General features: G+C 38.4%; 1 protein-coding gene across 1 annotated transcript in view; it reads left to right on the top strand.

Annotated features, from left to right (window-relative positions):
- Positions 1-7,185: 7,185 nt before the first annotated feature.
- ATP13A5 (ATPase 13A5) overlaps positions 7,186-27,394 on the top strand; it is an 87,864-nt gene continuing 67,655 nt past the window's right edge. Inside the window, exons 1-7 of the mRNA XM_045812599.2 lie at positions 7,186-7,197; positions 8,829-9,002; positions 9,688-9,834; positions 10,057-10,127; positions 10,232-10,312; positions 15,720-15,789; positions 20,094-20,228. Coding sequence (XP_045668555.2) covers positions 7,186-7,197; positions 8,829-9,002; positions 9,688-9,834; positions 10,057-10,127; positions 10,232-10,312; positions 15,720-15,789; positions 20,094-20,228 — 690 coding nt within the window. The remainder of the gene's footprint in view (positions 7,198-8,828; positions 9,003-9,687; positions 9,835-10,056; positions 10,128-10,231; positions 10,313-15,719; positions 15,790-20,093; positions 20,229-27,394) is intronic.

Raw genomic sequence — 27,394 nt, 5'->3', positions numbered from 1 at the left:
ATTAACTCGTTGGTTTCTCACAACAACCCTGGAAGGTATTGTTATCATTTTCTTTTATGGAAGAGGAAATTGGGTCATCAGAAGAAATAAAGTGGGTTGCCCAATGTCTTACATCTGGTTAAGCGGTAGAGGAATGATTTGAACTGATTTTCTCATGCCATATCCCCAGCTTTTCACTGCTACACCAGACGACTTCTGTTGCATTTGACAACCAGCCACATTTTTCACATGAGGAATCTAAAATTTCGTGAATTTAAATCATTTACCCAAATCACATTAGCTAGTCAGTGATGGAGCAAGGAACGGAAGTGAGAGCTTCTAGAAGGCCATCGGGTGGGGTATAAATGAAAGAGGCTCTGCTGCTAGACCTAGATAGGGCTCTAAGCTGTAACCTTTAGCAAAAACCTCTGTTGAAAAGCATGTGCATGGGGCGCCTGGGTGGCACAGCGGTTAAGCGTCTGCCTTCGGCTCAGGGCATGATCCTGGCGTTATGGGATCGAGCCCCACATCAGGCTCCTCCGCTATGAGCCTGCTTCTTCCTCTCCCACTCCCCCTGCTTATGTTCCGCTATGAGCCTGCTTCTTCCTCTCCCACTCCCCCTGCTTGTGTTCCCTTTCTTGCTGGCTGTCTCTCTCTGTCAAATAAATAAATAAAATCTTAAAAAAAAAAAAGAAAGAAAGAAAAGCATGTGCATATCTTATGGTTCCTCCTAATCCAGGCTACTTCCTCTGGACTTTGGGCCCAGGAACAGACCATTAGAGATGCGGTACCTCTGCTGGTATCAGGAATACAGGATTTTAGTGGGAAACAGAGAAGTGAGGGACTGCTTAGAGAGAGTACAATTCAAGTCTAAGTAAGATGGCACAGCCCCTGTGCTATTCAACTCACTAATAGGTGTCAGATCTGGGTTCCTCACCCCATAGAACACGGCCTGTTTCCATTACCAACCTTGTTTCAGTATATTGCAACTCAAGACTGAAAATGCTCTCCACCTTTGGCTGAACCTATTACCAAGCCACCTGCTAACTTTGATTGAAAGCTTCCTTTGTGTTCAACACCTTACACCTCTATTTAATCTGCACAACTATGCTTCCAGGTGTGTGCTATTATCTCCTAAGTACAGAGATGGAAACTGAGATTTAGAGAAGTTAAATCCCGAGATCACATAGCTAGGAAGTGGCAAAACCCACTTTACTGCAAGGAACCATGTGTAGTGGGTTTGAAATTCTGATCCTCTCTCTCTGTTCCCAGTGGCTTTACATCTAGAAGACCTCTGGATTCTACTTATCTTCTTCTTACAGCACACATACTGCTCCTGGTTCCCTCCTCTACCCCGCACATCTTAGTGGATTTTATCATGGGTGTTTAATACTTGGGAGAAATCTGAATGACTCTTACTGCATCAGAATAATCATTTAGAACACTCAAATTATACCTGAGACTAATTGATCAAAATGGAAACATACACTGTGATAAACTCAAATTACACAAACATTGGCAAGCTGACCAGAGTATTTGATTAAAAGAATGCCAGATTAAAGAATGATTCTTTTAACCAAAACCTCAAGTCCCATGTCTAGTATATAACTTTTGGGAAAACTGAGAAATGATAGAAAGGAAATTTACCAAGGTTTATGAGGCCAGTTTATCAAGGAAGCAAAAATAGTTTCTATTCATCTCTGCTCAAGGAGCTACATCTTTCTGAAAGTTACTCTGACATTTATAAGCTCTTTTATATCTATCTATCTACTTACTTATTTTTTAGCAGACGGGGAAAAAATCTGCTGACATTTTGATTAAGCTGTCCCCAACCATAAGCAGGGTCTTTCACAGAAACCTCTTCCCCTTTCTTGATTATTAGGGATGTGATTTTATCTATGCTCAATGGAAACCAGCGCTTCCCAATCATCCATACCGGGAGGCAGCTACAGTCTTCCTAGGTCATCAAAGCTCCCTTCCATTTCCCACAAAAACTCCTTCTCTTACTCTTCTCTGTTTTCACTTACTTCTCAAATTTTGCTGCCATTTTCTCTTTCTCAATCTAACTCCATTAAAGTAATTAAAGTAACTCCCACATATTTAGAACAGTGTCTAATAAACACCCCCCTTTTAATTTTTTTTTAAGATTTTATTTCTTATTTGAGAGAGAAAGAGAGAGAGCAGGGGCAGAGGGAGAAGCAGACCCACCGCTGAGCAGGGAGCCCAATGAAGGGCTCCATCCCAGGACTCTGGGATCATGACCTGAGCCAAACGCAGACGCTTAACTGACTGAGCCACCCAGGCACCCCCACCTTTACTTTTTGTTGGCGTATATAAATACAGTTGTGTTGATAAGGTGCACTGATCTTAAGTGCACAGTTCAATGACATCTATACCAATTATTTTTGCTTATTTTGGAACTTCCTACGAATAGAGTTGTGTATTGATTTACCGTACTACATTGACTCAGTGTAATGTCTGTGAAATTCACACGTGTTGTCGTTTGCATTAGAAGTTCATTTTAAAAATTGTTGTGTAGTATTCCATTGTATGAAAACACAAAATTTATTTATCTTTCTCCTGTTGATGTACCTTTAGATTGTATCCAGTTTGGAGCTCTTATGAGTAAAGCTGATACGAATATTCTTGTGCAAATCTTTTTGTGAACAAACACAATTCTCTGTGTAAAAATCTAAGAATAGAGTTACTAGCTTATAGAGTATTTGTATCTCGAGCAACACAGTTTTTCAAAATGTCTGTACCAATTTACACTCCCAATAACAATGTATGAGAGTATCATTGCTCCACATTTTTACCAATACTTGGTATATTCAGTTTTTTAATTTTAGCTTTTCTATGACTGTATCATTCTGTCATTTTATCATTGTGTCATTTTAAAGTGAGTCCTCAAATCTGGTCGTGTATGTCTTTCACCTTTGTTCTTTCTTAGGATTGTCTTGGCTTTTCTACGCTGTGATATGTCATCGTAACGTTATTTTGCTGTCCTTAATGACAGGATGTTGAGCATCTCCTTGAATGCCATATGTGAAATCTTTCGTAAAATGCCTATTTCAGTCTTCTGCTCATTTTTTATTGTATGTATATTTCTTTTTTTATTGATTTGTAGTTTTTTGCATTTTCCAAATATGATTCTTTTTTATGTGTAAGTACAGAGATACATGCATATATAGCTAATATTTTCTCCAGAGACCTTTTGAGAAACAGAAGCTTTTAATTTTAATAAAGTCAGATATATTTTTGTCTTTGTTTCCTGTTTAAGAATTATTCGTGTACTTAAAATTCATGAAATATGCTTTCTATGTTTTCTTTCAGATGATCTATTGTTTTAGTTGGCACATAAGCATATGTAGTAATGAATTTTTGTGTATGGAGTAAATTGGAGGGAAAACTCATTTTTCTAGTACTGTTTATTTTGATTCGGCCCCTACTTATTGAGCAAACTATCCTTTCCCCCACTGAATTGCAGTGGTTCTTTTTTTTTTTTTTTTTTGTAAATGAAGTGGTTACACATGTTTGAGTCTCTTTCTGGACTCTTCATTTTGTTTTTCTTTCTTCTCCTTTTTTTTAATTGTTAGGAATTTATAGTAAGTCTTAACTTCTGGTAGTGTAAGTCCTCCACAATTGTTCTTTTTGAAAATTGTCTTGATTACTTTAGGTCCTTTGCACTTCCATACCAATTTCAGAGTCAGCTCACCAATTACCCTAAAAAATGTCTGATGTGATTATAAATGGGATTGCTCCCGGCTAATCCCCAAACTTAATGTATATCTCCCTTTATTTAGATCTTTGCTTTCAGCAATAATGCGTAGTGTTCAGCTTAGAGGTTTAACTGGGTTAGAACTATTATAAAGATATTGATATTTTTTGCTTGATAATATTACAAATAGCTTCATTTTCAAATTATTGCAAATATAATTGGTTTTCTATATTGACCCAGTATGCAGCAACCTTGATAAATTCACTTATTTTTTTTAAAGATTTTATTTATTTATTTTAGAGAGGGAGAGAGAGCATGAGCAGGGAGAGGGGCAGAAGAAGAGGGCGAGAGAATCTCCAGCAGACTCTGAGCTGAGCACTGAGCTCCAGATGGGGCTCAACCCCCCGATCCGGAGATCATGACCTGAGCCGAAATCAAGAGTCAGACGCTTAACTGACTGAGCCACCCAGGCCCCGGTAAATTACTTATTAACTCTAATAATTTGTACATTCTTTTGGATTTCTTAATGTGCATAATTATAATATCTATTCGTACAGAGAGTTCTACTTTTTTCCTTAGCTTTATTGAGATATAATTGATATATGACATTGTATAAATTTAAAGTGCACAACATGCTGATTTGGTACTCTTAAATACTGTGAAATTATTACCACCAAAGTGTTAGCTAACACTTCCATCACTTCACATAATTACCATTTATTTTTTGTGGGGAGAACATTCAAGATCTCCTCTCTTAGCAGCTTTAAAATATTAATACAGTACTGTTACTTCTTATGTTCCAATTGTTATAAATATTGTTACTTTTTCTTATCTTATTGCACTTGTTGAAACTTTCAGTACTATATTAAATATATTAGTGGTAATTATTGATAATTTTATTTTACCTGTAACCTCATGGAGGAAGTACTCAATATTTCATTATTAAGCATGATGTTAGCTGAAGGATGTTCCTGTCTATTCCTAGTATGCTGAGAGCCTTCTTTATCTTTCCTTCCTTCCTCCCTCCCTTCCTTCCTTCCTTCCTTCCTTCCTTCCTTCCTTCCTTCCTTCCTTCCTTCCTTCCTTCCTTCTATCCTTCTTTCCTTCTTTCGTTCTTCTTTTCCTTATCATGTATTAGTGTTGAATTTTATCAAAGTATTTCTCTGCACCAGTTGAGATGATGTTATGATTTTCCTTCTGAATGTTAACATACCAAAATACATTGATTGATTTTCAAATCCTTGTAATCCTAGAACAAACCCCATTTGATGATGACATATTACCTTTTAATATATATCACTGATTTAGTTAGATAATATATTTCAGGGTTACTTCATCTATGCTTCTTACAAATCTTAGCCTATAATTTCCTTTCTTTTAACAAACCTATCACATTTTGGTATCTGAGTATTCTGACCTCATGAAACAAGTTGGGAACATTCCCACCTCCTCCACTTATGGAAGAGTTTGTGCAAAACTGATATCACTTCTACCTTAAGTATTTGAAAGGATTTACAAGCCATCTGGGTTTGAAGATTTCTTTGTAGAAAAGCTTTTAGTGACATATAAATTTTCTTTAATAGCCAAAATATTCAAATTTATTTGAATTTATCAGTTTTATTATTTTATTTTAAATTATTTATTTTAAATTGCAAATTCAACATTATTGATTTTCTGTATTGTATGTCTGCTTTCTATTTTATTCACTTCTGCTTTTCTTTATTATCTCCTTCCTTACACTTTTTAAGGTTTAATTTGCTGCTCTTTCTATAGGTTCTTGAGTTGGAAGCTTATTTTATTGATTTCAAACATTGTTTTCTTACATAAACATCTAAAGGTATAAATTTCCCTCTGATCATTGTCTTGAGTGCATCCCACAAGTTTTGTGTCAATTTTTATTCAAAATATTTCCTAATGCACATTATAATTCCTCATTTGGTTCACATGTATTACTTAGAAAAATTCTATTTAATTTCCAAACATTTGGGAATTTTCAAGTTATTCTGCTGTTAATTTCTAGTTTAATTATAATGTTTTATTTTATGTTTAATGTTTATATTTTATGTTTATATTTATCAATATTTTATGTTCCAGAATGTGCTCAATTCAGGTAAAGAGTTCACATGTACTTGAAAAGAACTTGAAGTATGCAGTATGGGGCTATAATTTTCTTTGTCAATTAGGTCAATTTAGTTAATGGAGTTGTTCAAACTTCCTGTATTCTCACTAAATTTTTTTTTGTCTACTAGTCTTTCAGTTAGTGACAAAGGAGTGTTAAAATCTCCTATAATGACAGTGATTGTAAGTTCTATTTTGCTTTACAAATTTTGAAACCATGCTTATAAGCGCCCTTAAATCTAGAATTGTTATTTCTTCCTATTAAATTGATTTTTTAGATTATGAACGACTCTTCTCCTTCTCAGATTGTTTATTTTTTAAAGTCTATTTTGGCTCAGTTGGTTAAACGTCTGCCTTCAGCTCAGCTCAGGATCCCAGGGTCCTTGGTTGGAGTGTAAGGCTCCCTGCTCAGTGGGGAGTCCGCTTCTCCCTCTCCCTCTGCCTGCTGCTGCTCCCCCTGCTTGTGCTCTCTCTCTCTGTCAAATAAATAAAATCTTTAAAAAAATAAAATAAAGTCTATTTTGTCTGATATTAACATAGCTATACTAGTTCTCTTTTGTTAGTCTTTTCATTGTTTATTTCCCTTTCTTTCCCCCTTTAATCTATTTGCTTCTTCGTATTTTAAGGTGTCTCTTGCAAACAACATATAGTGGGATTTTACTATCTAGTGTGACGATCTTTGTTTTCAATCACAGTACTAATGTCATTTATATGTAATGTAATTACTGATACCATTGGGTTACCGTTACTATTTTTTCCCATCTATTCTACCTAGTCTTTGTCTTTTTCTTCACTTAACGTTATATCATAAAATGGCCCATATTTCTGCATTGACTTCATACATTTTCTTTTTAATGGTGCCACCTTGGCCATTGTTTTGATATTTCACATCTTGCTGAACCATTAGCTATCATTTGGTTCTTCCAATAACTTTGTTATTACAGATAATGCTGCACTGAACACCGTTAATCACATCACTTTCTACTTTGTGTATTATATCCTTAGGGTGCATTTCTAAGTGTGGCATTACTGATTCAAGAGATAGAACCATCTTTATAAATCTTGATATAATTTGTCACCTTGCTTTCTCTAAAGAATTATTCCAATTTAGAAGGTTATTAGCAGTATGTAGCTGTAGTGATTTTATTGCTGTCTTGTTGGCATTGTCAGTTCCCTTTTTTTTTTTAATAAAAAATGTTGTATAGAAAAGAACTGAAGGGGTATCAGAATTATGATTACCAATGCCATTGTTATATGTAAGTTAACAAAAAAAGCAGAAAGGCATTTCAGATGTGCTTTTCCAGCTACAAGCTGGCCTAAAATTCCAAACCGTTCTGCTTCAATTTTGAACACTTTGGCAATAAGCTCCCATGAATAACCAGGTAAAATAATGCATATTTATGACATAGTATGTGAACTGGCATATACAGTTTATGGGAGTCTAATAAAATTATCATTCACAAATAAAACTAAAACAGGTTTATAGAATCAGAAGGTAGGTAGGAAGACAGAAAGGAGACCAACTGAAAATATGCTTAGAAGTAGAGTGAACACATTTTTAAGTTACATTCAAACCTCATCATGAATAATCTCAAAATAGAGTGGCTGCATCAGTAAACGTAGTGAACATCTTTTCCCAGGTGGATATGATAATACTGAGGAGTGCAGGAAAGGAACTCTTAAAATTGTAATTACTTTGCAGAGCACTTAAGGAGACATTATGTCATTTGAGCACAAGTACCCTGTAAGGCATGTATTTCTAATTGTTTTGTAAAGGAATAAATTGAGATTCCCTAGAGGTGACATGATTTACCTAAGGTCACATAACTGATAACTGGTAGAGCAGCGACTCAAACTTACATCTTTGCTACCTGTGACCTTTCCTTTATGTTTATGGATTGCTTTCAACAACTGTTATTAAAATCTTAATCAACCGCAGAGTTCTTTACTAGAAAAAATTAATGAAAATGACCATATCGAAGATGAAAACTTTTCCAAAATATTAAGCCAAGAGATTCATTATAACGTGATCTAAACTGGCATAGAATGCAGGAGATTCTGTCATTAAAACTGCTACAGAAACTCGGCAAAACCTATTTTCTTGATATTACATTTCTGTGATCTGGACATGGGAGTTCAGAATCTGAGGGGGAAAAAACACATAAAAATAACAATAGAACCTAGAATAATAGTACAGCAATAATATCGTTCATAATCAGCATCCCTCTGCGTCTTCCAAGCACACTAAAAGCCTAGTTTTTGAAATTTAAAAACCAATGTTATGAAACTTCATTGTGGAAGATGGAAACTAGAAATTGGCTTGACATAAAGGAATCTATTGTGTTTGGCCATGTGTTTCCCCCTAAAACCATGTCTCAAAGTCTTCACTCCTGTTATACGCAACTAATGAATCATGAACTTTACATCAAAAAAATAAAATTAAATAAAAAATTAAAAAATTAAAAAAAAAAACAAAAAAACAAAAACAAAAAACCCAAAGTCTTCACTCCATTCAGGTTAATATCAACTACCTTACTGCTAAAAGTAGAAATATTTCAGCTTGTTACTGTCAGGCTAAATTCCTAGGAGCTGGTCTTTTAAAAGCCTTTCATGTCCACAAATAATCTCTTGATTTCTATCATCCTACCCTTTGTATCATCCTCCTCCAGTAAATTTACATTAATAATTTTTTTAAAACCCTATACCTGAAAAAAGTAAATCTGGTCCAAAACATGGGGTGACTTCTGACAGTATTTAGAACCAAATAAGTCTGCCCGTTCCTTGCTCCTCCTGTCTCAGGCTTTAGTTCCATAAGCCACGGTAGCAAAATGAGTCTTTTTTTTTTTTTTATGATATCAGCTGACAGCTGTAAGCAATCAATCTAATTCAACTAGCTGAAACCAGATTTCCCTACCAACTAATATCACTTCGTCTAACACTTGTGTTTCTTGGAACAAAGTGATATGTTTATGTGAAAAAAGAAAAATAGAGTCATGTTTTATTTACATTGCAGGAGGTGTTTGGTTACCGGACCCAGAATCTACGTAGAGCTCTCTGCCTTATAACATCCATGCTGACCTGTGGGGTTCTTCTGCTGGTGTTCTACTGGAAGCCCCAGTGGAGGGTGTGGGCCAACTGCATCCCATGTTCTTTACAAGAAGCAGACACAGTTTTGCTAAAAACAACGGTGAGTGCCCTTCAGCATTGCATTGTTGGCACAACCAATGACTGGCTGGCATTCCAGAGTAGATCTTTCCTTACTTAAATTTCCTTGTCTCCAAATAGGAGATGGCAAAACTATCCCTGAACCTACTTGCCATCTCTTATTTTGACTCGGAAAGGAAGGGCATGTCCTCCCTGTCACCCTGGGGAAATTTCTACCATGTCAGGCTAATTGTCAATGCCTTTAGCCATTATTCGAGCAGGGACTGTCAGTGTTACAACACTTAAAGACATAACACAGGAAGGATAGTTCAGTTTTTTAAGGATACATATTTTGAGGGGAAAGCAGACATTTTAAACACCTAGATGTCATTTTTAAGATAGCCAGAAAATGTTTTCTGGGTATAAAACTCTCCTGTAAAGTGTGTCTTTCTCTTTATGCTCTAGCACAGTGGTTCTCAAATTTTAATGCAAATCAGTTACCTGGAGGGCTCCTTAAAACACAAACTGCTGACCTCATACCAGAATTTCTGATTCAGTAGGTTTGTGGTGGGGTTGAGAATTTGCATTTCCAGCAAGTTCCAACATAATGCTGATGCTCTTATCTATAGCTGAAATTTTGTGAACCATTGGTCTAGGTAGGTACTTGGTTGATTGTCTTATTAAATAATAACTTTTGAGAATTTCATGGGCTGGATTGTCTTCTCTAGGATGAATTTCAAAGATATATGAGGAAGAAGGTTATATGCCTTTACTTATCCGCACTGAAGTTTCCTATAAGCAAGAACCCAGAAGAACCCCTCGTGGCTGACCGTCACTCTGTCATTAACCAAGCCGTATTGAAGCCAGAATTAAAAGTAAGTAATTTTGAGTGCAATGTTATGGAATGTTTTTTAAAAAAGAATAATGCAAATGTTTATAGGATGGAAGTTCTGAATGCCACAGTGCTGGGTTGGGAATTACAACAAAGTATCAAGGAAAGTGAGTGTGGTGTGGGCACTTGTGACAAATAACCCTCACCAGCCCCCATGGGCTTTACTTTGTGAATGACACCCATTCTATCACATTTGTAATTACAGCTGCGATGTATCCAAGTACAGAAAATCAGGTACGTTTGGGACTACTCGGAGAAGAAGTTTCAGAAAGTCGGGTAAGTTTGACTTTTTCTCAGCACTCATCAGGGTATAAAGGAAGAACACTGATTTGTTGAATGCCGTGAACTGAAGCATGCTTCTTGTCCTGACCACATCCCAGGCTCCTGGAAGACAGCAACTCCTGCCACGACATCCACCACACGTTTGGATTGGGCCTGACCAGTGAAGAACAAGAGGTCAGGTAGGGTTTGTGACACTCCCTGAGATTAACTCTGCCAGCAGAAATTGAGATATCAGATGGCTTACAATCAGTGAACTGTCGACATAATGTTTCATCAGCTTCATATAATCCGTTTATTTACTGGCAACAAAGACATAGTTTAAGTTGTTCTTATCTTAGGCAAACTTATTAAAAAGAAAAGCCAATCAAATGATACTTGATTTTCTTCCCTCAGGACAGTGAAACAGTCACCTCAGTGTTGTCTTTTTATCCTTTCCTCAAAAAATCTTGAGTCATTTCATAGCCATCTGCTTCATCATCCCCCAAATCCTCTGAGACATAGAAAGATAATATTATGATTGCATTTTCCGATGAAGAAACAGCCTAGAGATGAGGATTTTGTTTGCTCAGGTAGTTGTGTCATTCACCATTGTATTGATAATACCTGGAGCAGTGCCTGATTCATTGTAGAAGTTTGATAGATCTTTATGGAATGAATGAATATAGGAATGTGTTTGTTGACCTATTGACTGAATGCCTCTACTATACCAGGCACTTTGCAAGGAACTAGGGATTTAAGGATAAATAAGGTTTAGTCATTGCCCCAGAGGCATCCACTGACTCTTGGGAAAGAGAGACAAAGAAGAGTGGTACAATTGTGAGAATGAGAGCTACAAATGCACATAAATTAGGCCTTAATAGTGTAATGATAGCATAGAAATGCTGCTCATTAACCCACAGAGATTTTGAGTGTGGCTTCCCTCATCTGTAATTTGAAATGGTGAATCCTGGTGAGTCTGAAAGGAAACCATTGCCAGTCTTCCTGAGAATCTGAATAATCACCTTCATTTCTTGCCCATTTTAAGGAGATTTCCTGCCTGCCCTTCTTCCAGCCCATCAGAAACACAAACTCTCAAGCTAAGAAGCAACCTGGTACTTAAAATACAGGTTCTTGGGCTCCCATAATTCTGATCTAGTAGGTAGGAGCTACTAGAGCACTCCTAGGGTAGTGGTGAGAGCGGAAACTGCACTTTAAGAAATTAATCTGATATTTAGCAAGCACCCCCACGATCCACACGCACACCAACTCTGAGAATTACCAATCTGTTGTTGTTTTTAAAATTTTCACCCTGCCTGAACATGCTGAAAAATGAACAAGGCATCTAGACTCTGACAATATTTGAAAAATGCCTTAGAAAGAGTATCATTATATAAGATTTCAGATGCAATGCGTTCTACAGTGAAACACAAAATATTTTCAAAGTCATCAAAACCGGACTGGTTTAATAGCATTAAGCACCAGGCATACAAAGAGTTGATCTAGTTAGGAAATTTAGTTGATTATCGCAGATATACTTTGCCTTTGCCTAGGACACCATTTCCACGGGAAAGATTCCCCATCAGTGTAGCTAGCTACTTCATGTTCGTCCTTATTTATCAAGTGCCAAGCTTTAATAAACATCATACATAATTAAATTTAAATCTGGTCCACGCAATAAAGAACTTGACAACCTAATAAGGAAGACAAAGAGTATAGTTTCCCAAATATGAAGAATAGAGGAGATAATGTCCTTATAAATATATAGGCAGATTTTATTTATGGGCTTTTTTAGTTGGACAGTTAAGGGAGGCAGTAGAATGTGAACTATTTCCCCCTCTTAATTTTTTAGTGTAAGACGAGGGCTTTTTTTTTTTCAAAAATTGAATGTGATTGGTTGATTGGTTGGTTGCGTGATATCAGATTAATTTCTTAAATGAACATGAGCTTGCCTTCATGAAGAGCAAGGATGCAACATGAGAAATAAAGGAAGGAGAATCACAAAACCCTCTGATAACAAAAAGTCCCAAAGTCTAAATGCAACGCTCTCTAGGCTTCCTAGCAGCCAGGCAAAGATGGAAAATGCACACCTTTATGGAGCTGTCACTTTTCAGTAGCAAAAAGGCAAATCAGGACATCAGGAGGGATAACATTATCCTGAAGAGAAATTTTCAGAGGGCTTCAGGAAGAAAAATGTTCTAGGAGGTCCCCTGCTCCTATCTTTATTCACTCATGAACTGGATGCCTGGGAACTTTTTCTAATTCTATAAACCTGCTCCCTAAAAATTCCAAAGTTGATGGAAGTGGGTCATGTCAGAACCGCCTGGATTAGCCTTAACTACTTAGAAAATGTCAGGTCTCCCTCCCTGCCAAGGACACCTTTGATGACTTATCAGAATGGAATCAGAGTGCCCATGTGTGGTTTGAAAAAGCTCACCAGTGATTCTGACATGCTCCTCTTATCTCTTTGAGGGCCCCCTCTCTAGGCTTCACCATCTGGAGCCTAAAGTGCCTAGCACACAGCATATTCTCTATAATTATTTGGTGAATAAACTGATAAATGAATGAATGAACAAATAATAACTTTGAAAAGGGACAGAGACCATCCCAAAGGAAAATATTCCTAGTAATTCATGTTTGGTTTTTCAGAAATAAATACATCCCAACAGATTTACTATTATGGAATGGTTGCAGGAAAGCTCAGTGATCCTCCAAGTGTAGTTCAGAGCCAACCCAGAAATGCCCTCCACAGCTTCCCTGTTAAGAAATATTTCAATCTCTTTTGGAAAGGAAGCTTCTGCCTCCAAAGAAATCATCCCCTTAATATTAGACAAGTCTACATAATTTCATTCAGCCTATTTAGTTCTATAAGGCCTCCTGGAATAATTCTAGGGCAACTTTTCCCTTCCAGCTTGTCAGAATTTCAAAGTCAGGATGTGTAATCTCCTCTGTTCCTTAGAACTTTCCTCACATGACCCAGCTTCAAGCCTTCCATTCCCCTGGTTGCTCAGCAATTGGTGAACGTCCCTGAAAATCCTGCTTGGCTTGTGATCAGATTGAGATGAGTACATGATCCCTAAACACACAATACCTTTTGGCAAGAGATAGTGGAAAAGACCAAGCAGCAAGGGGCATGCCAGGCTGTGATCCAACCATGGCTCAGACAAGCCCTAAAGAGGATAATCTATAGGCGTGTATTAATCCATCGGGTCTCAGTCCTCACAGGAGCTGAGCTCCTCTCCTTTTGATAGTAACACCAGAAACCATCTCACCAGACAGAAAAAGATGAAGAACATTGGGCACTTGCCTTGTTTCTTTCTAAACTGACTTTCCACAGCTGTGCTCCTGTAGTTCTGTAAACTGGGTTTTCAGCTTTGTTAGGCGAGAGAGAATTCTAGATGTGGCTCACAAAGGTCCTCATTAATTAATTCCAATATTTAGGGAACGTTCTCTGTCATACAGTGTGCCTCTAGATGCTAGAAAAACAGAGTTGAAAAAGCTCCATTCCTGCCATTAAAGAAGGTCTAAGAAATTTGAGGAGGAAGATATATAACTGTATGCTACAATTCAAAGATGTGCCTGCTATCACTAGGAAAAGGAGGCATGCTGAAGGAGAGAAAAACACAGTTAATTGTGCCTGTGGGACTAAGGAAGACTTGAAAGATAACTGGCATTTCTTGAGAACTTGCCATGCCCTTGGCACTTGTGCTTAATTTATTTATTTATATTATATGCTACTGATAGCAATTTTATCAAGAATGTATTATCAAACCCATTTTATAGGTAAGGGTACTGAGGCTCACTCCTCATTCATTCAGCTAACAATTCTTGAGTGCATTATATGTATTAGGCCCTGTTTTAGGCATTCAAGATATATCTGTGTCCTCTAGAAGCCTATATTATAGGGAATGGTACAGTTTCTTGTTGCATGCTTACTAACATGGAAAAAACAAGGTGCAATTTCAGATTATCAACACACTATAGAGAAAAATGAGATAGGGTAAGGAGATAAAGAGAATCTGAGTTGAGTATCAGGGTGGCTGTTTTCAATAGAATTGTTAAGGAAACCTCCAATAAGGAAGTGCTATTTGAACAGAGACCTGGATGAAATGAAAGCGTGGTCATGCAAAGATGTGGGGAAATCCGGTTCCAGGTCTAAGGAACAACAAATGCTTAGCTGGATTCAAATCCAGATCTGTTAGATCTCAAATTTCTCCACCATTAGGCTCTATCATCAGATTTGACTCTCAAAGCCTGAGTGGGCCTTATAAATTGAAGAATGTGGGAAGGGCATTCTAAGCAGAGAGAGAGAGAGAGAGAGAGAGAAAGACCAAGTTCAGGATTCTGAGAAGTTCTGACACTTCGCCAACAACATGTTATTTCTACGGATTCTGGAAAGGATCCTGAACACCAAGTGGCTTGGGTTATGGTCTCTTCCCAGTGTGAAGTTTGGTGACACAAGACATTCCAAATCCCGCAGTACATGCTGTTTGACCTTTCTGTCTTCCAGCATCTCTGCACTTCAGTGTTTTCACACATGGAGTCAGAAGACCCTGGTTTGAGTCCTCTTGGATTCACGCAAGCAATAATTGTACTTGGGCGGTCATGGCTTGGAAGTCAGACAAACTTGGGCTCAGCTATGCCATGCCTTAGATCAAGGACCCATCATACACACTGCACCATTGGTGCTCACAGAGTGTGAAGTGGAGGCATGGAGACCAGGGTGTGAAGCCTGAATCTGCTTCTTTCCAGCTTCGAGACTCGGGCAGTTACAGACTTTATCTGAACTTCAGTGTTCTTTATAATAAAGATGATAATATGAAATCTCATAGGGGTAATACGGTAATGACAGGAGAGAACACATATAAAAGGCTAAGTGCGATTTCTGACAGTCACCTCTGCTTAAAAGCTGTATTGTCACAATTAACACTAGATATGCATACTTTTGGCAGAACGCCCAAATGTATGGTTTTTCCCATTGGTAAAATGGAAATATTGTCCCTTTCCTTTGGAGCACTGTGACAATTGAATGAGAAAATCTTTTGTGAGAACTCTGTAAATTGTAAAATGCTACACAAACACAAGAGCTTCTTATCGGTACGTACATATGTGTGGATTTACAAAGGGTTAGCTGTGAAGACCATATATCCTCTTCCATTCTTTGGCTCATTCATTCATGCATTTATTTTCATATGCTAAAGTCCTATCCTAGGTGCTGAAGAGACCAAGGTAAGATGGACATGATCTCTACCACTAAGAGCAATCTAGAATGCCTGAGAATTCTAGGAACATCTTCATATCTGTGTCTTTTTAGCTATTCTTAGAATATAATTGAATTATTTTTAAAAATAACTCAAAATGCTTTACTAACTTCATTTTGATTCTTGAGTTACATTGTACCTAAGATATTTTTTAACTAGAAAAACAACTTTGTCCATCATCCACTTTCATTTTAAAAATATGTTAGTATTTTAGCATTTGCACATTCATTTTTGATTAAAGGCACAAAGTGCCTAGAGGGTGCAGCAGTGAAATCTACTTGGTTTGACTTGTACTCACTTACCAATGAGGTTTCAGATGTGGTACTAATAGGTGATCAATCTCCTACAGAAGATTAGTGTGCGGGCCCAATGCCATTGAGGTAGAAATCCAGCCCATATGGAAGCTGCTTGTTAAACAGGTAACTAACTGTTTTCATCTATTTTTTTTTTAATTTTTTTGGTTGTTTACTTTTTACTTCTTGGTGCTCAGGGGAAGTTTAGGCAACACATTGATACTTTGATCTGAACAAAATCTGTGTTTCACATAACTTCTTTTTGTTATTCCCTGTTGTCTTTAGTCTATGCTTTTCCTGTCCATAGAGGTTTTCTTTCTTCCTTCCTTCCTTCCTTCCTTCCTTTCTTTCTTTCTTTCTTTCTTTCTTTCTTTCTTTCTTTCTTTCTTTCTTTCTTTCTTTCTTTCTTTCTTTCTTTCTTTCATTTTATTTTTTTTGGTGTAAAGTTCGATGATTCATTAGTTGCATATAACACCCAGTGCACCATGCGATACGTGCCCTCCTTACTACCCATCACCAGCCTATCCCATTCCCCCACCCCCTCCCCTCTGAAGCCCTCAGTTTGTTTCTCAGAGTCCATAGTTTCTCATGCTTCATTCCCCCTTCTGATTAACCCCCCTTTGTTTATCCCTTTCTTCTCCTACCGATCTTCCTAGTTTTTATGTTCCATAGATGAGAGAAACCATATGATAATTGTCTTTCTCTGCCTGACTTATTTCACTTAGCATTGTCTCCTCCAATGCCGTCCATGTTGCAGCAAATGTTGAGAAATCGTTCTTTTTGATAGCTGAGTAATATTCCATTGTATATATGGACTACAGCTTCTTAATCCAGTCATCTTTTGAAGGGCATCTCAGCTCCTTCCACGATTTGGCTATTGTGGACAATGCTGCTATGAACATTGGGGTGTATATGGCCCTTCTCTTCACTACGTCTGTATCTTTGGGGTAAATACCCAGTAGTGCAGTGGCTGGATCATAGGGTAGCTCAATTTTTAACATTTTAAGGGACCTCCACACTGTTTTCCCAAGTGGCTGTACCAACTTGCATTCCCACCAACAATGTAGGAGGGATCCCCTTTCTCCACATCCTCTCCAACAATTGTTGTTTCTTGCCTTGTCTATTTTTGCCATTCTAACTGGCGTAAGGTGGTATCTCAGTGTGGTTTTGATTTGAATTTCCCTGATGGCTAATGATTTTGAACATTTTTTCATGTGTCTGTTAACCATTTGTATGTCTTCACTGAAAAAGTGTCTGTTCATATCTTCTGCCCATTTTATGATTTATTTGTTTCTCGTGTATTGAGTTTGAGAAGTTCTTTGTAGATCTTGGATACCAGTCTTTTATCTGTAGTATCATTTGCAAATATAGTCTCCCATTCCATGGGTACACAAACAATGAGACTGAAGAAAGAGAAATTAGGGAATCCATCCCATTTACAATAGCACCAAAAATCATACGTTACCTTGGAATTAACCAGAGACGTAAAGGACCTATATTCTAGAAACCACAAATCACTCTTTTTTTTTGATATTTCAATAAATATATATTTTTTATTCCAGAATTTTTTTAAAGATTTATTTATTTATTTGAAAGAGAGAGAGAGAAAGTGAGAGAGAGTCAGAGAGAAAGAGCTCACAAGTGGGGAGAGGGGCAGAGGGAGAGAAAATCGTGAACAGACTCCTCACTGAGCATGGAGCCTGTTGTGGGGCTCAATCTCATGACCCTGAGATAATGACCTGAGCCAAAATCAAGAGTCAGACACAATCAACTGAGCCACCCAGGCACTTTTCTAAAAGTATTTCTACTGGTATTTCTAACTGGTCCTTTTCAATAGCCACTTGTTTTAAAGTAAAATCCACTTTTAAAAAATCCCATTCCAGTGTGAGAAACAGATTCCTGTTTCATAATTTTCCTTTTTCTTTTTTCTTATGTTTTTGATGGTGATTGTAATGGTGGTGGTGGGGATAACGTTATTACTTCTAAGATCTTTTTGATCATTTTAATTGTGTTAGTTTGATCTTTCTCATGTTACTCTATTATATCAATTTTCTTGAGAATGACTTTTTTCTTTGTTAGTGGGTTTATTTATTTATTTTTTGGAATATTTTCTTTGTGTACTTTGAAGTTATTATTATTAGTTGGGGTTGGTGGAGAGCTCCCCTTAAGTGGGACTTCCCCTGCCTATATTTCTCTCTTTCTCTCTTGTGTTCACTCACCCTTCTAGATGGCTCTGAGTTTGCCTGCCTCTTAATGGTCCCCGTGGCTCCTGAATCAGAGCCAGGGCCTCTCCTGGGGGTTGGGGCTCTGTTCCCCGGGATCTAGTAGACATAGGCCCTGAGCCAGTTGGGGTTTGGCCAAGTTCCCAGTTGCACCATGAACTCTGTTGTTTCCCACTCCACCCTCTGCTAGGGAACTGTCGCTGGTTGTGACTTTTCTTGGTCTCTGCTCTGGGGCGGCGGGGGGGGGGGGGGCAAGCCTGGTTTGGTCCCCTGCCGGTTGTGGAGCACTGTTTGTCTTATTCGCCGTAGCACTGAGCTCCTAGCCATCACTCTCCAGTACTTGTGTGGAAACCAGTGGGCTGATTGTGCTAGCCTCCAGTCCATGCTGCATGTTTCTAATCTATTTCTAATTCACAGTGATGGACATTTTGTTTAGCATGGTCGTTCTTCAAAATAATGTTTTATTAGACTTCTTTTTTAGAGCAATCCAAGGTTCACAGAAAAATTGATTGGAAGAGATTTTCCCATTTACCCATTGCCCCCACATATGCACAGTCTCCTCCTCTATCAAAAAGCATGCTGCTTTTTAAACTCCTTATTCATTTTCAAACTGCCAAAGATTCTCCCAGGTGTCAATTTGGTCTATTTTGAAAGGAGTGTTAGTATTTTCTCCACCTACTTACGAGGCCGTTAGTAGGAGAAGAGCAGATAAAACTATTTTGTGTTTGGTTTCAAAAGAATATTGAATAAGGGAGCTAAATTAATTATGATGGTGCCGTTTCTTATACAAGAAGTATTTAACAATTTTCTACTGAGTTTATATAAACTCAGAATCATTTTATCATCAGTGCATAATCTACAATTAGAGCATTTAATGGCAAGCAGACAGAAGAGCTATAATTTGTAAGAAAAGCATGTTACAATGGAAATAATAAGAAACATTAAGGAACAAAAGCTTTGTTAATGTACAAAACATATCCAAGGGTTTAAGGAACTCTTTAAGATACAGCCTATTAATTTATTAACCTGATGTCAGTTCATTTTGGGGACTAAAGGAGAAGTTTATTTAACATGTTAGAGAATTATAGAAAGTAGAGATAAAAAAGAGTGGTACCAGTTTAGGTAATATTTCATCTAATTAATAATCATCATGAAGAGCTCTTCATCTAGAAAACAATCCTTGTTTTGCACAGATGGGCTCTTTAATTCACACTATGTGTATACATCACATGACACGAGCTCCTCAAGTTTGCTCTCTCTGCTATCATTATTAATAGTGGGGTCAGCAGGACCAAAATGGGGACAACTGAGGGATTAAAAAAAGTTAAAAGTGTTATAAAGAGACCAAAAAGCTACACACATGGATGGCCAGCTTTGGGCTGGGGATACATTCTGCCCATGGTTTTCCCCACAGCTGTGGGTACGACGATCCCTCCCTGTTCAAGGGCAGACCTGTGCTGACTTGCCTGATTCTCAGAGTATCTTGCTAAGACCTGTGACATGAAGAGTCTGTTATTTTTAAATGACCTGGATACAAGTGCAGTCTTGTATTTTCCTCATACACCTTGACTCAATCTGCAGCATGTGATCACATGAAGAATGCAATAAAAATGGTCACAGTTGAACTTTGTTTCAAAAAGAGACTAGATTATGGTTCTCCTCCATTATGGGTAAATATTGCTTAAAAAGATAAGTTGTTAGATTTTGTTATTGATAACAATAATTGTTATTGATTTTTTCTTTTTTTGTTTTTAAATATTTTGTTCATTTATTTGAAAGACAGAGAGCGAGAAAGCATAAGTGGGGGGGCCAGAGGGAGAGGGAGAAGCAGGCTCCCCACTGAGTAGGGAGCTCAATGCAGGACTCCGTCGCAAGACCCCGGGATCATGACCTGAGTCGAAGGCAGACACTTAACCAACACAGCCACCCATGTGCCCCTAAAATATTTTTCAAAATTCAAAATAAATAAGAATGATCAATTTGTGGCCAGGCTCTGAGTGCTTAAAATAACTTTGCTTCCACCATAGCACATTTTCTGTGCTTGACATTGTCTCTACCGAAATTGAGTTCTAAGTGAATTCCTAAATACTAAAGATCGTTGTGTGTTGTAAAAAGTAAAAAAAAAAAAAATTATATAAAGAAATGACATTGTCCTGATTGCCACCAAGGCCCATGCGAGTGACTCAAATGCTGTTTTTGTATCTGCAGGTTTTAAATCCATTCTACGTGTTCCAAGCCTTTACCCTAACTTTGTGGCTATCTCAAGGTTACGTGGAATACTCTGTGGCCATCATCATCTTGTCTATTATCTCCATTGTTTTAAGTGTGTATGATTTGCGACAGGTAAGAGCTGAAATCACAGTGGGATTCTATTTAGCTTCTGGTGCCCAAGCAGCAAAACCTACAAGATTTCCACGGAGAGCAAGGAGTTGCTTTGTTAAACTTACGCCATAAAGCAAAAAGCAAGGTCTTACTCAATGAGGGATCTCAGGAGGAGTGTTTCAGGACTGGGGTAGATGAAAACGTCCTTGCAAAGTCCGATTATCGGCTGAAGGCTAAAGGGCATACTATGTTTGGAAGGACTGCAAGGTGGTGTCTGAGTATGGTGGGAAAGAATGCTGTGATGGATTAATGATGCCAGCATAGTAACTTTCCATTATGGTTCATCTTACAGTCATTTAAAGACTTCCTTTTTTTTTTAAAATCAGTCTTATATATGATATAACAATGCATTCTGAAATAGAATTATCTTGATTACTTGTAACTCCATAGCACCAGCAAGTCTCAGCTTCCCACAACATCTTTCTAGAAAATGTTCTGCAACTTTGCTTAAGAGTCATCAAGCTGAATCATGAGGCCACTCCTAAAAGATGTCTCTCTGTATTTATTGTATATTTTTAAAAAATTGAGTGTGGAATTAGCTTTGTATACATGGAGTTGGGGGCGGGTGGTGGTACAGCACGATGTGTCAGTCTGTCAGTCCTACTGACCTGTTGAAACCATCTTGTCTCAAACTTCATCCTTCATCAAGAGGTAAGGAAGCTAAGATCCAGAGAGTTTGCTCCAGATCACAAAGTAGGTTTGTGAGAGAATCGGGGCTTCTGGATCCTCATAAAATGAAATTCTACTGCATGGGCAATATTTCCTCAGCAGAAAGCTAGTACCACTGCTGGAGATGGAAGTGAAACGTAAGTGTGAGAGGAGAGACAAATTCTCGATGTCCGCAGAGTAAGCTCTGCGCACCTGTCAGTAAGGCAGACATGGGGCATTGACACAAGCCTCACTGAAAGGGACCTTTTATTCCAACTCTATTTCAGTCACTCAACAAATATTAGGTCTAATATTGGCTCTTTATCTGGTTTTAGATCCTATAAATTTTGAGTTATGAAATGTTTGATGAGAAATGAAAGAAAGGCAATAAGTATGTAGAGTTAGAAAACAGGATCTAAAAATGAGAAGCTAAACGAATGGAAATACTGTGAACTGGAGAGTGAGGACAACAAGGGCTTTCTTTTGTTTATTTGTTTTTGTGTTTGTTTTTTTTTTTCCTTTTTAAAAATGAATGCCCACGTGTATTTTTTCGCAAACTAATTTAAATCACAAAAATATTAACAGTGGCCAGCACACTGCCTTTGATAGTGGCAAATACTTTCTCCCTGGTAAATACTTTTTTTTTTTAATTTTTTTTTACAATTTTTATTATGTTATGTTAGTCACCATACAGTACATCCTTAGTTTTTGATGTAGTGTTCCTTGATTCATTACTTGTGTATAACACCCAATGCTCCATGCAATCAATATATGCCCTCCTTAATACCCATCACCGGCCTAGCCCAATCCCCCACCCCCCTCCCCTCTGAAGCCCTCAGTTTGTTTCCCAGAGTCCACAGTCTCTCATGGTTCATTCCCCCTTCTGTTTACCCCCCCCTCATTCTTCCCTTCCTTCTACCGATCTTCCTATTTCTTATGTTCCATAAATGAGTGAAACCATATGGTAATTGTCTTTCTCTGCTTGACTTATTTTGTTTAGCATAATCTCCTCCAGTCCCATCCATGTTGCTGCAAATGTTGTGTAATCGTTCTTTCTGATGGCTGAGTAATATTCCATTGTATATATGGACCACAGCTTCTTTTTTTTTTTTTAAAGATTTTATTTATTTATTCGACAGAGAGAGAGAGAGACAGCCAGCGAGAGAGGGAACACAAGCAGGGGGAGTGGGAGAGGAAGAAGCAGGCTCATAGCGGAAGAGCCTGACGTGGGGCTCGATCCCAGAACACTGGGATCACGCCCTGAGCCGAAGGCAGACGCTTAACCGCTGTGCCACCCAGGCGCCCCTGGACCACAGCTTCTTAATCCAGTCATCTGTTGAAGGGCATCTCGGCTCCTTCCACAATTTAGCTATTGTGGACAATGATGCTATGAACATTGGGGTGCATATGGCCCTCCTCTTCACTACGTCTGTATCTTTTGGGTAAATACCCAGTAGTGCAATTGCTGGATCATAGGGTAGCTCAATTTTTAACATTTTAAGGGACCTCCACACTGTTTTCCAAAGTGGCTGTACCAACTTGCATTCCCACTAACAATGTAAGAGGGATCCCCTTTCTCCACATCCTCTCCAACATTTGTTGTTTCCTGCCTTGTCAATTTTTGCCATTGTAACTGGTGAAAGGTGGCATCTCAAGGTGGTTTTGATTTGAATTTCCCCCTGGTAAATACTTTCTCCCTGGCAAATACTTTCTCCTGGGGTGGGGGGGGGGAAGGTAAGAGTGACAGTCCTTTTGGTGAAGTCTAAGCTTTTGAGCAAAAGCATGAAAATAGTCCCAGGACAATAAAAGATCTGACATAGTCTGCCAGCCATGATAGGAAACTATAGTGTCCTAAGCTTTTACCTTGGTCTTATGATAAAGGTATGTAATGTGAAGCCCACGAATAGAATTTCTAGTGTCCGGATTTTGAGAAATCTTTGCTTTACTAGAATATCTAATTTGATACCTGCAAGCCGTTCATATACTTCCTGGCTTCAGTGAATACGGTCTTTCCCCCACGTCCTTCGTTCCACTGGGAAGACATCTACATACACTCACTGAATATATCATCACAAACCATCTAAATGTCTCAGGAAAAATACAGAACTTTTGGCAGGGAGATCTTATCTAGCCCAGTTAAAATCTCCCCCTCACCTCTCCTTTTTTTTTTTTTTTTAAGATTTTATTTATTTATTTGACAGAGAGGGAGACAACCAGTGAGAGAGGGAACACAAGCAGGGGGAGTGGGAGAGAAAGAAGCAGGCTCATAGCAGAGGAGCCTGATGTGGGGCTCAATCCCAGGACCCTGGGATCAGGCCCTGAGCCGAAGGCAGACTCTTAACGACTGAGCCACCCAGGAGCCCCTCCACCTCACCTCTCCTATTTGTGTTACTTGACTCTATTATAATCAGCTTCCTCATCTATAAGTGGTGTGGGTGTGTGTGTGTCAATGTTACAGTGGAGAGAACTAAATGAAACCATGAATTTGAATATTTATATTCATGGTACATAGTAGACATTCACCAAATGTTAGTTCTTGGTATCACTGGTATTACTGTTGTTGTTTTTATTATTATGTCTGGAGTGGGGCTGGCAATGGACAGATAGGAGAGAGCACAGAGATGGAAGGGAGGAGCCCTATAACGTGAACAAGGAAGCATCATGGGAATATGGCCACAGGCTGCTAATGACCACTGGCTCACTCCTTGTATGACTCTCAGGGCTCTGTTTTCCCTGGGTTCACTTTCCTCAGCTGTAAATGGTGGAGGCTATACTCTGTTTTTTTAGGTCTCACCATATGGGTTCTATTACTTTCCCCGGGCCACAAATAAGGAATGAAAAAGAGCCACTGAAAACTTTAGAACACTAGTAAGAAATTTTCTAGCCACTGGAAATCTGCGTTGCAGACTGGAGTCAATTCCTATTGGACCTTATTAGGTGTTAGCCTACCGATCCAGATAAACAACTCAGGTCGGGATGTGTACAAATAATAGAAACCTATTTAAACTACCCTAATCATCAAAGGGATATGTATTATAAATATGTATGTACCAGTAGCTCATAGAACCCAAGGACATAAAGTACAGCAGACTTTAACAGGGGCTGGACCCATGAACTTGGGTTACTCTCTCCAGCCTCCTATTCTTTGACAGGCATGAAATTAAGTACATATATTTTGGGGCAAGTGCTTTCCCTCCCTCCTCCTCTCTGATAATTGAGAGCACCCAGAGCTCTGGCAGCCTGCAACTAGTTTGTTCCAGGTGGCTCTCTCTTTCCACTGGCACACGTAGTTGGAACAGGGGTCACCTGACTCTGTAGAAGCCAGTTTGTCAACAGGAATGATGCCAACATCACTTTTTGCCTGGGATCCAAGCCTAAGGGTTTGAAGCCGTCTGTTATACTCTGTTAGGGATGTGACCTGAGAAATGCAGCCTGGCTAAGACCAGAATGGTTACCTTTGATCCCTGTGTGTGGACAAGCAGAGAAAACACTTACACAGAGCGAGAGCAAAAGAATGAGCCAAATACACAGTGAGACACAGAGATGAGCAATATGGAGTCCAGGGGAGAGGGAGAGGGAGAAGGAGAGGATAGAGGGAGAGAGAGGATGAATGATCTGCTCCTCATCGATTTCCTGCTCCTGTTTGGAGCCCTTGGGAACCCGGCTTCACTTCCCACCTTAGGTTCCTACGACATCCCTGCATCTTTACAAATTCTCATCTGCCTAAGCCAACTTCACACATTTCTGTTACCTGTAATCAATGGCTCCCAAGTAAATGCGGTATTACTATGTGCTATGTAACTCCCCCCAGAATGTTTCCAGATATTTCCCTCGACTTAAATACCAGTTTTGTTCTACCCATTTCCCATCTACATGTTTATGACAAATTTCAGTCTCTCTTTTAAAATTTCTTTACAATGTCCATTTCTTCATTTAGAACTTAGGTATAACTGTCTTGAGGGAAACGGAAAAGAAATACAGAGATCCCAGTGTGCGAGTTGGGGGAAGGGTTATAGAAAAAATAGGGTTTTTTTCTTCACTCTAGAGGGCAACGTTTCATGAGAGAATTACTCAAGACTCCTAAGCTCTTGACCTATTAAATCAAAATATTCAGGGTAACAACAGGAATCTGCACTGTTTCACAGTTTCCTAACAGGTGATTGCTATGCATGCTAAAAGCTTAAGAGCTGTTGTTCCAGAGGAATCCACCAAAGGACAAATTCAAGCACTAGGATCCCAAATACATTTATTTAGTTATTTATTAAGGTCATCATCAGTGGGATATATTTTTCACTCTTTTTACTCTGTAAGATGCATAGAAATACTAGTTTATATGGAGATTTATTTATATATTTATTAATTTGCTTTATTAAAACAGGAACATGCTTTGTATATTAATCTGAAACTTGTATTTTTCACTTGACAATACATATAACGGTCATCCACCAGACAAATAATTAATGCTAAACCATATTTAAAAATAATGGTGTACATTTCATGGTATATCATGATTTATTCAACCATCCTTTTATTTATGGAAAATAAGGGGTTTCCACTCCGATTTTTGCCACAAGTATGTTGAATTACACACAACTACAATAGAGACGTGTCCTTACATATTAGTGTTCACAATTTTTTGTTTCTGGCAAAGCAACCAAAAGTGAGGTTGTTGAATCAAAAGATATGTATTTTTTGGATATTAATAGATACTGAGATATTATTTTCTTCAAGTAAAATAACAGCAACATATGAGAGTATCCGTTTCCCCAGATCCTTGCCAGCATTGGGTGTTATATATTGATGTTTAAAATTTTTCAATCTAACATTTTTTAAAAATTGTGTCCCATCGATGTTTTAATTTACATTTTGCTGATTATTAGTGAGATTAGAGACATTTTTTCTGAATAGATGTTTGCACTTTTGCTTTCTATTTACTATCTCTTTATAGCCATCATACATGTGGAAAAGTTTCGTTTTTTAATCTTTTTTCTTTTGATCTTGACTTTTCCCAGATATTTAAAAATGTATGTAGTCAAATATGTTTCTTTTTTCCTTCTCTGGGTTTTTGGGCTTCCTGTTTTTTGTTTTGTTTTGTTTTAAAGATTTTATTTATTTATTTGACAGAGAGAGGCAGTGAGAGAGGGAACATAAGCAGGGGGAGTGGGAGAGGAAGAAGCAGGCTTCCCACTGAGCAGGGAGCCCCATGTGGGGATCAATCCCAGATGGATCCCAGAACGCTGGGATCATGACCTGAGCCCAAGGCAGACGCTTAATGACTGAGCCACCCAGGAACCCCTTGGGTTTCCTGTTTTGCTTATAAAATTCTCCTCTTTCCAATGTAGGTATGCTCTTTTTTTTCCATTTGTAATTTTCTTAATATTTATTTTAAAATCCTTAATGAATCTCGAACATTCAGGTTCCACATCTTAATAATCCCTAAATGCCTTTGCTTAAAATAGTGACTGGCCTGGGAACTTCACTTGATCTCAGTACTGCCAAAGAGTTCTTTTACAAGGAGCCGCTAATCCCATTAAAGTTCTTATTTGTTATCAAAAGCTTATCTGGCCCACCCTGTAAGGCAGCATGTAACACTATACAAAATAAGCCAGTTTCCTGAAACTGTAGCTCTGCGGTTTAAGTCACAAATCCTCAATCAATATTTCTTTAGTACTTTAAAATTTGCCATGGGCTCCCCTACTCATAACAGATGTGCTTGTGTGGCGCAGCGCAAACTTGAAAATGATACACTTGTGATTGTTGTCTCCTCCCACCACCTGAGAGGGAGGGACAGGAACAATCAGGGAGCTAGAGTGACTTGCTCAGACTTGCCATGTAAAGGTGGCCCTACAGACCACGGCCCCAGGTTTCCTGATTCCAAGTCAAGTACTTCATACTGTCCCGCGGAGCAAAATTTCAAAGCAACCTATGAGTTTCCTTGCAGCAGTAAGTGATTGTTTGATAATTTTATTACAAAAAGATTGGGGAAAGGGGTTGCCAGGAATGGAAGGAGCATCTCCGGCCATCTCCAAATCCTGCTATACAAATACCAGCCTTTGAAAATTGCAGGAGGGGAAGTGGTGTTGGCGGGAGTGGACTAAGGTATCTTCCTGCATCTACTCTAGCCCCAACTCATGCTGCAAAGAGAGAGTAACCTTGCCTAAGCCAAGAAACACCCCCTGGCAGCCCCTAACAAGTTCGGTGCAGGTGTGAGTGCAAGTTGAGCTGGCATTTAACTGTATTTACACTGAGCTCTCCTATACTCGGTTGTTAACTCCACAGGCGGCCACTAGAAATAGCGCTCAGAGATACCTGACCTCACTTCAGTCATGACCAAGCTGGGCTCAAAAGATACCTGAGTTAATGCCCTCATTGCTCATCTTTGGAGGAAATCCAGCCACAGCAAAACACAAGGACAAACAGCAACAGATGCCAAATAATAACAATATGCAAATTACTCTTGGAAACTGATCCTGGTCCCA

This window comes from Ursus americanus, chromosome 4 (genome assembly GCF_024610735.1).
Source record: "Ursus americanus isolate L20-20 chromosome 4, mUrsAme1.1.p, whole genome shotgun sequence".
NCBI lineage: Eukaryota > Metazoa > Chordata > Mammalia > Carnivora > Ursidae > Ursus > Ursus americanus.
Note: the sequence above shows the minus strand (reverse complement) of the source record. Positions and strands in the feature narration are given on the sequence as shown.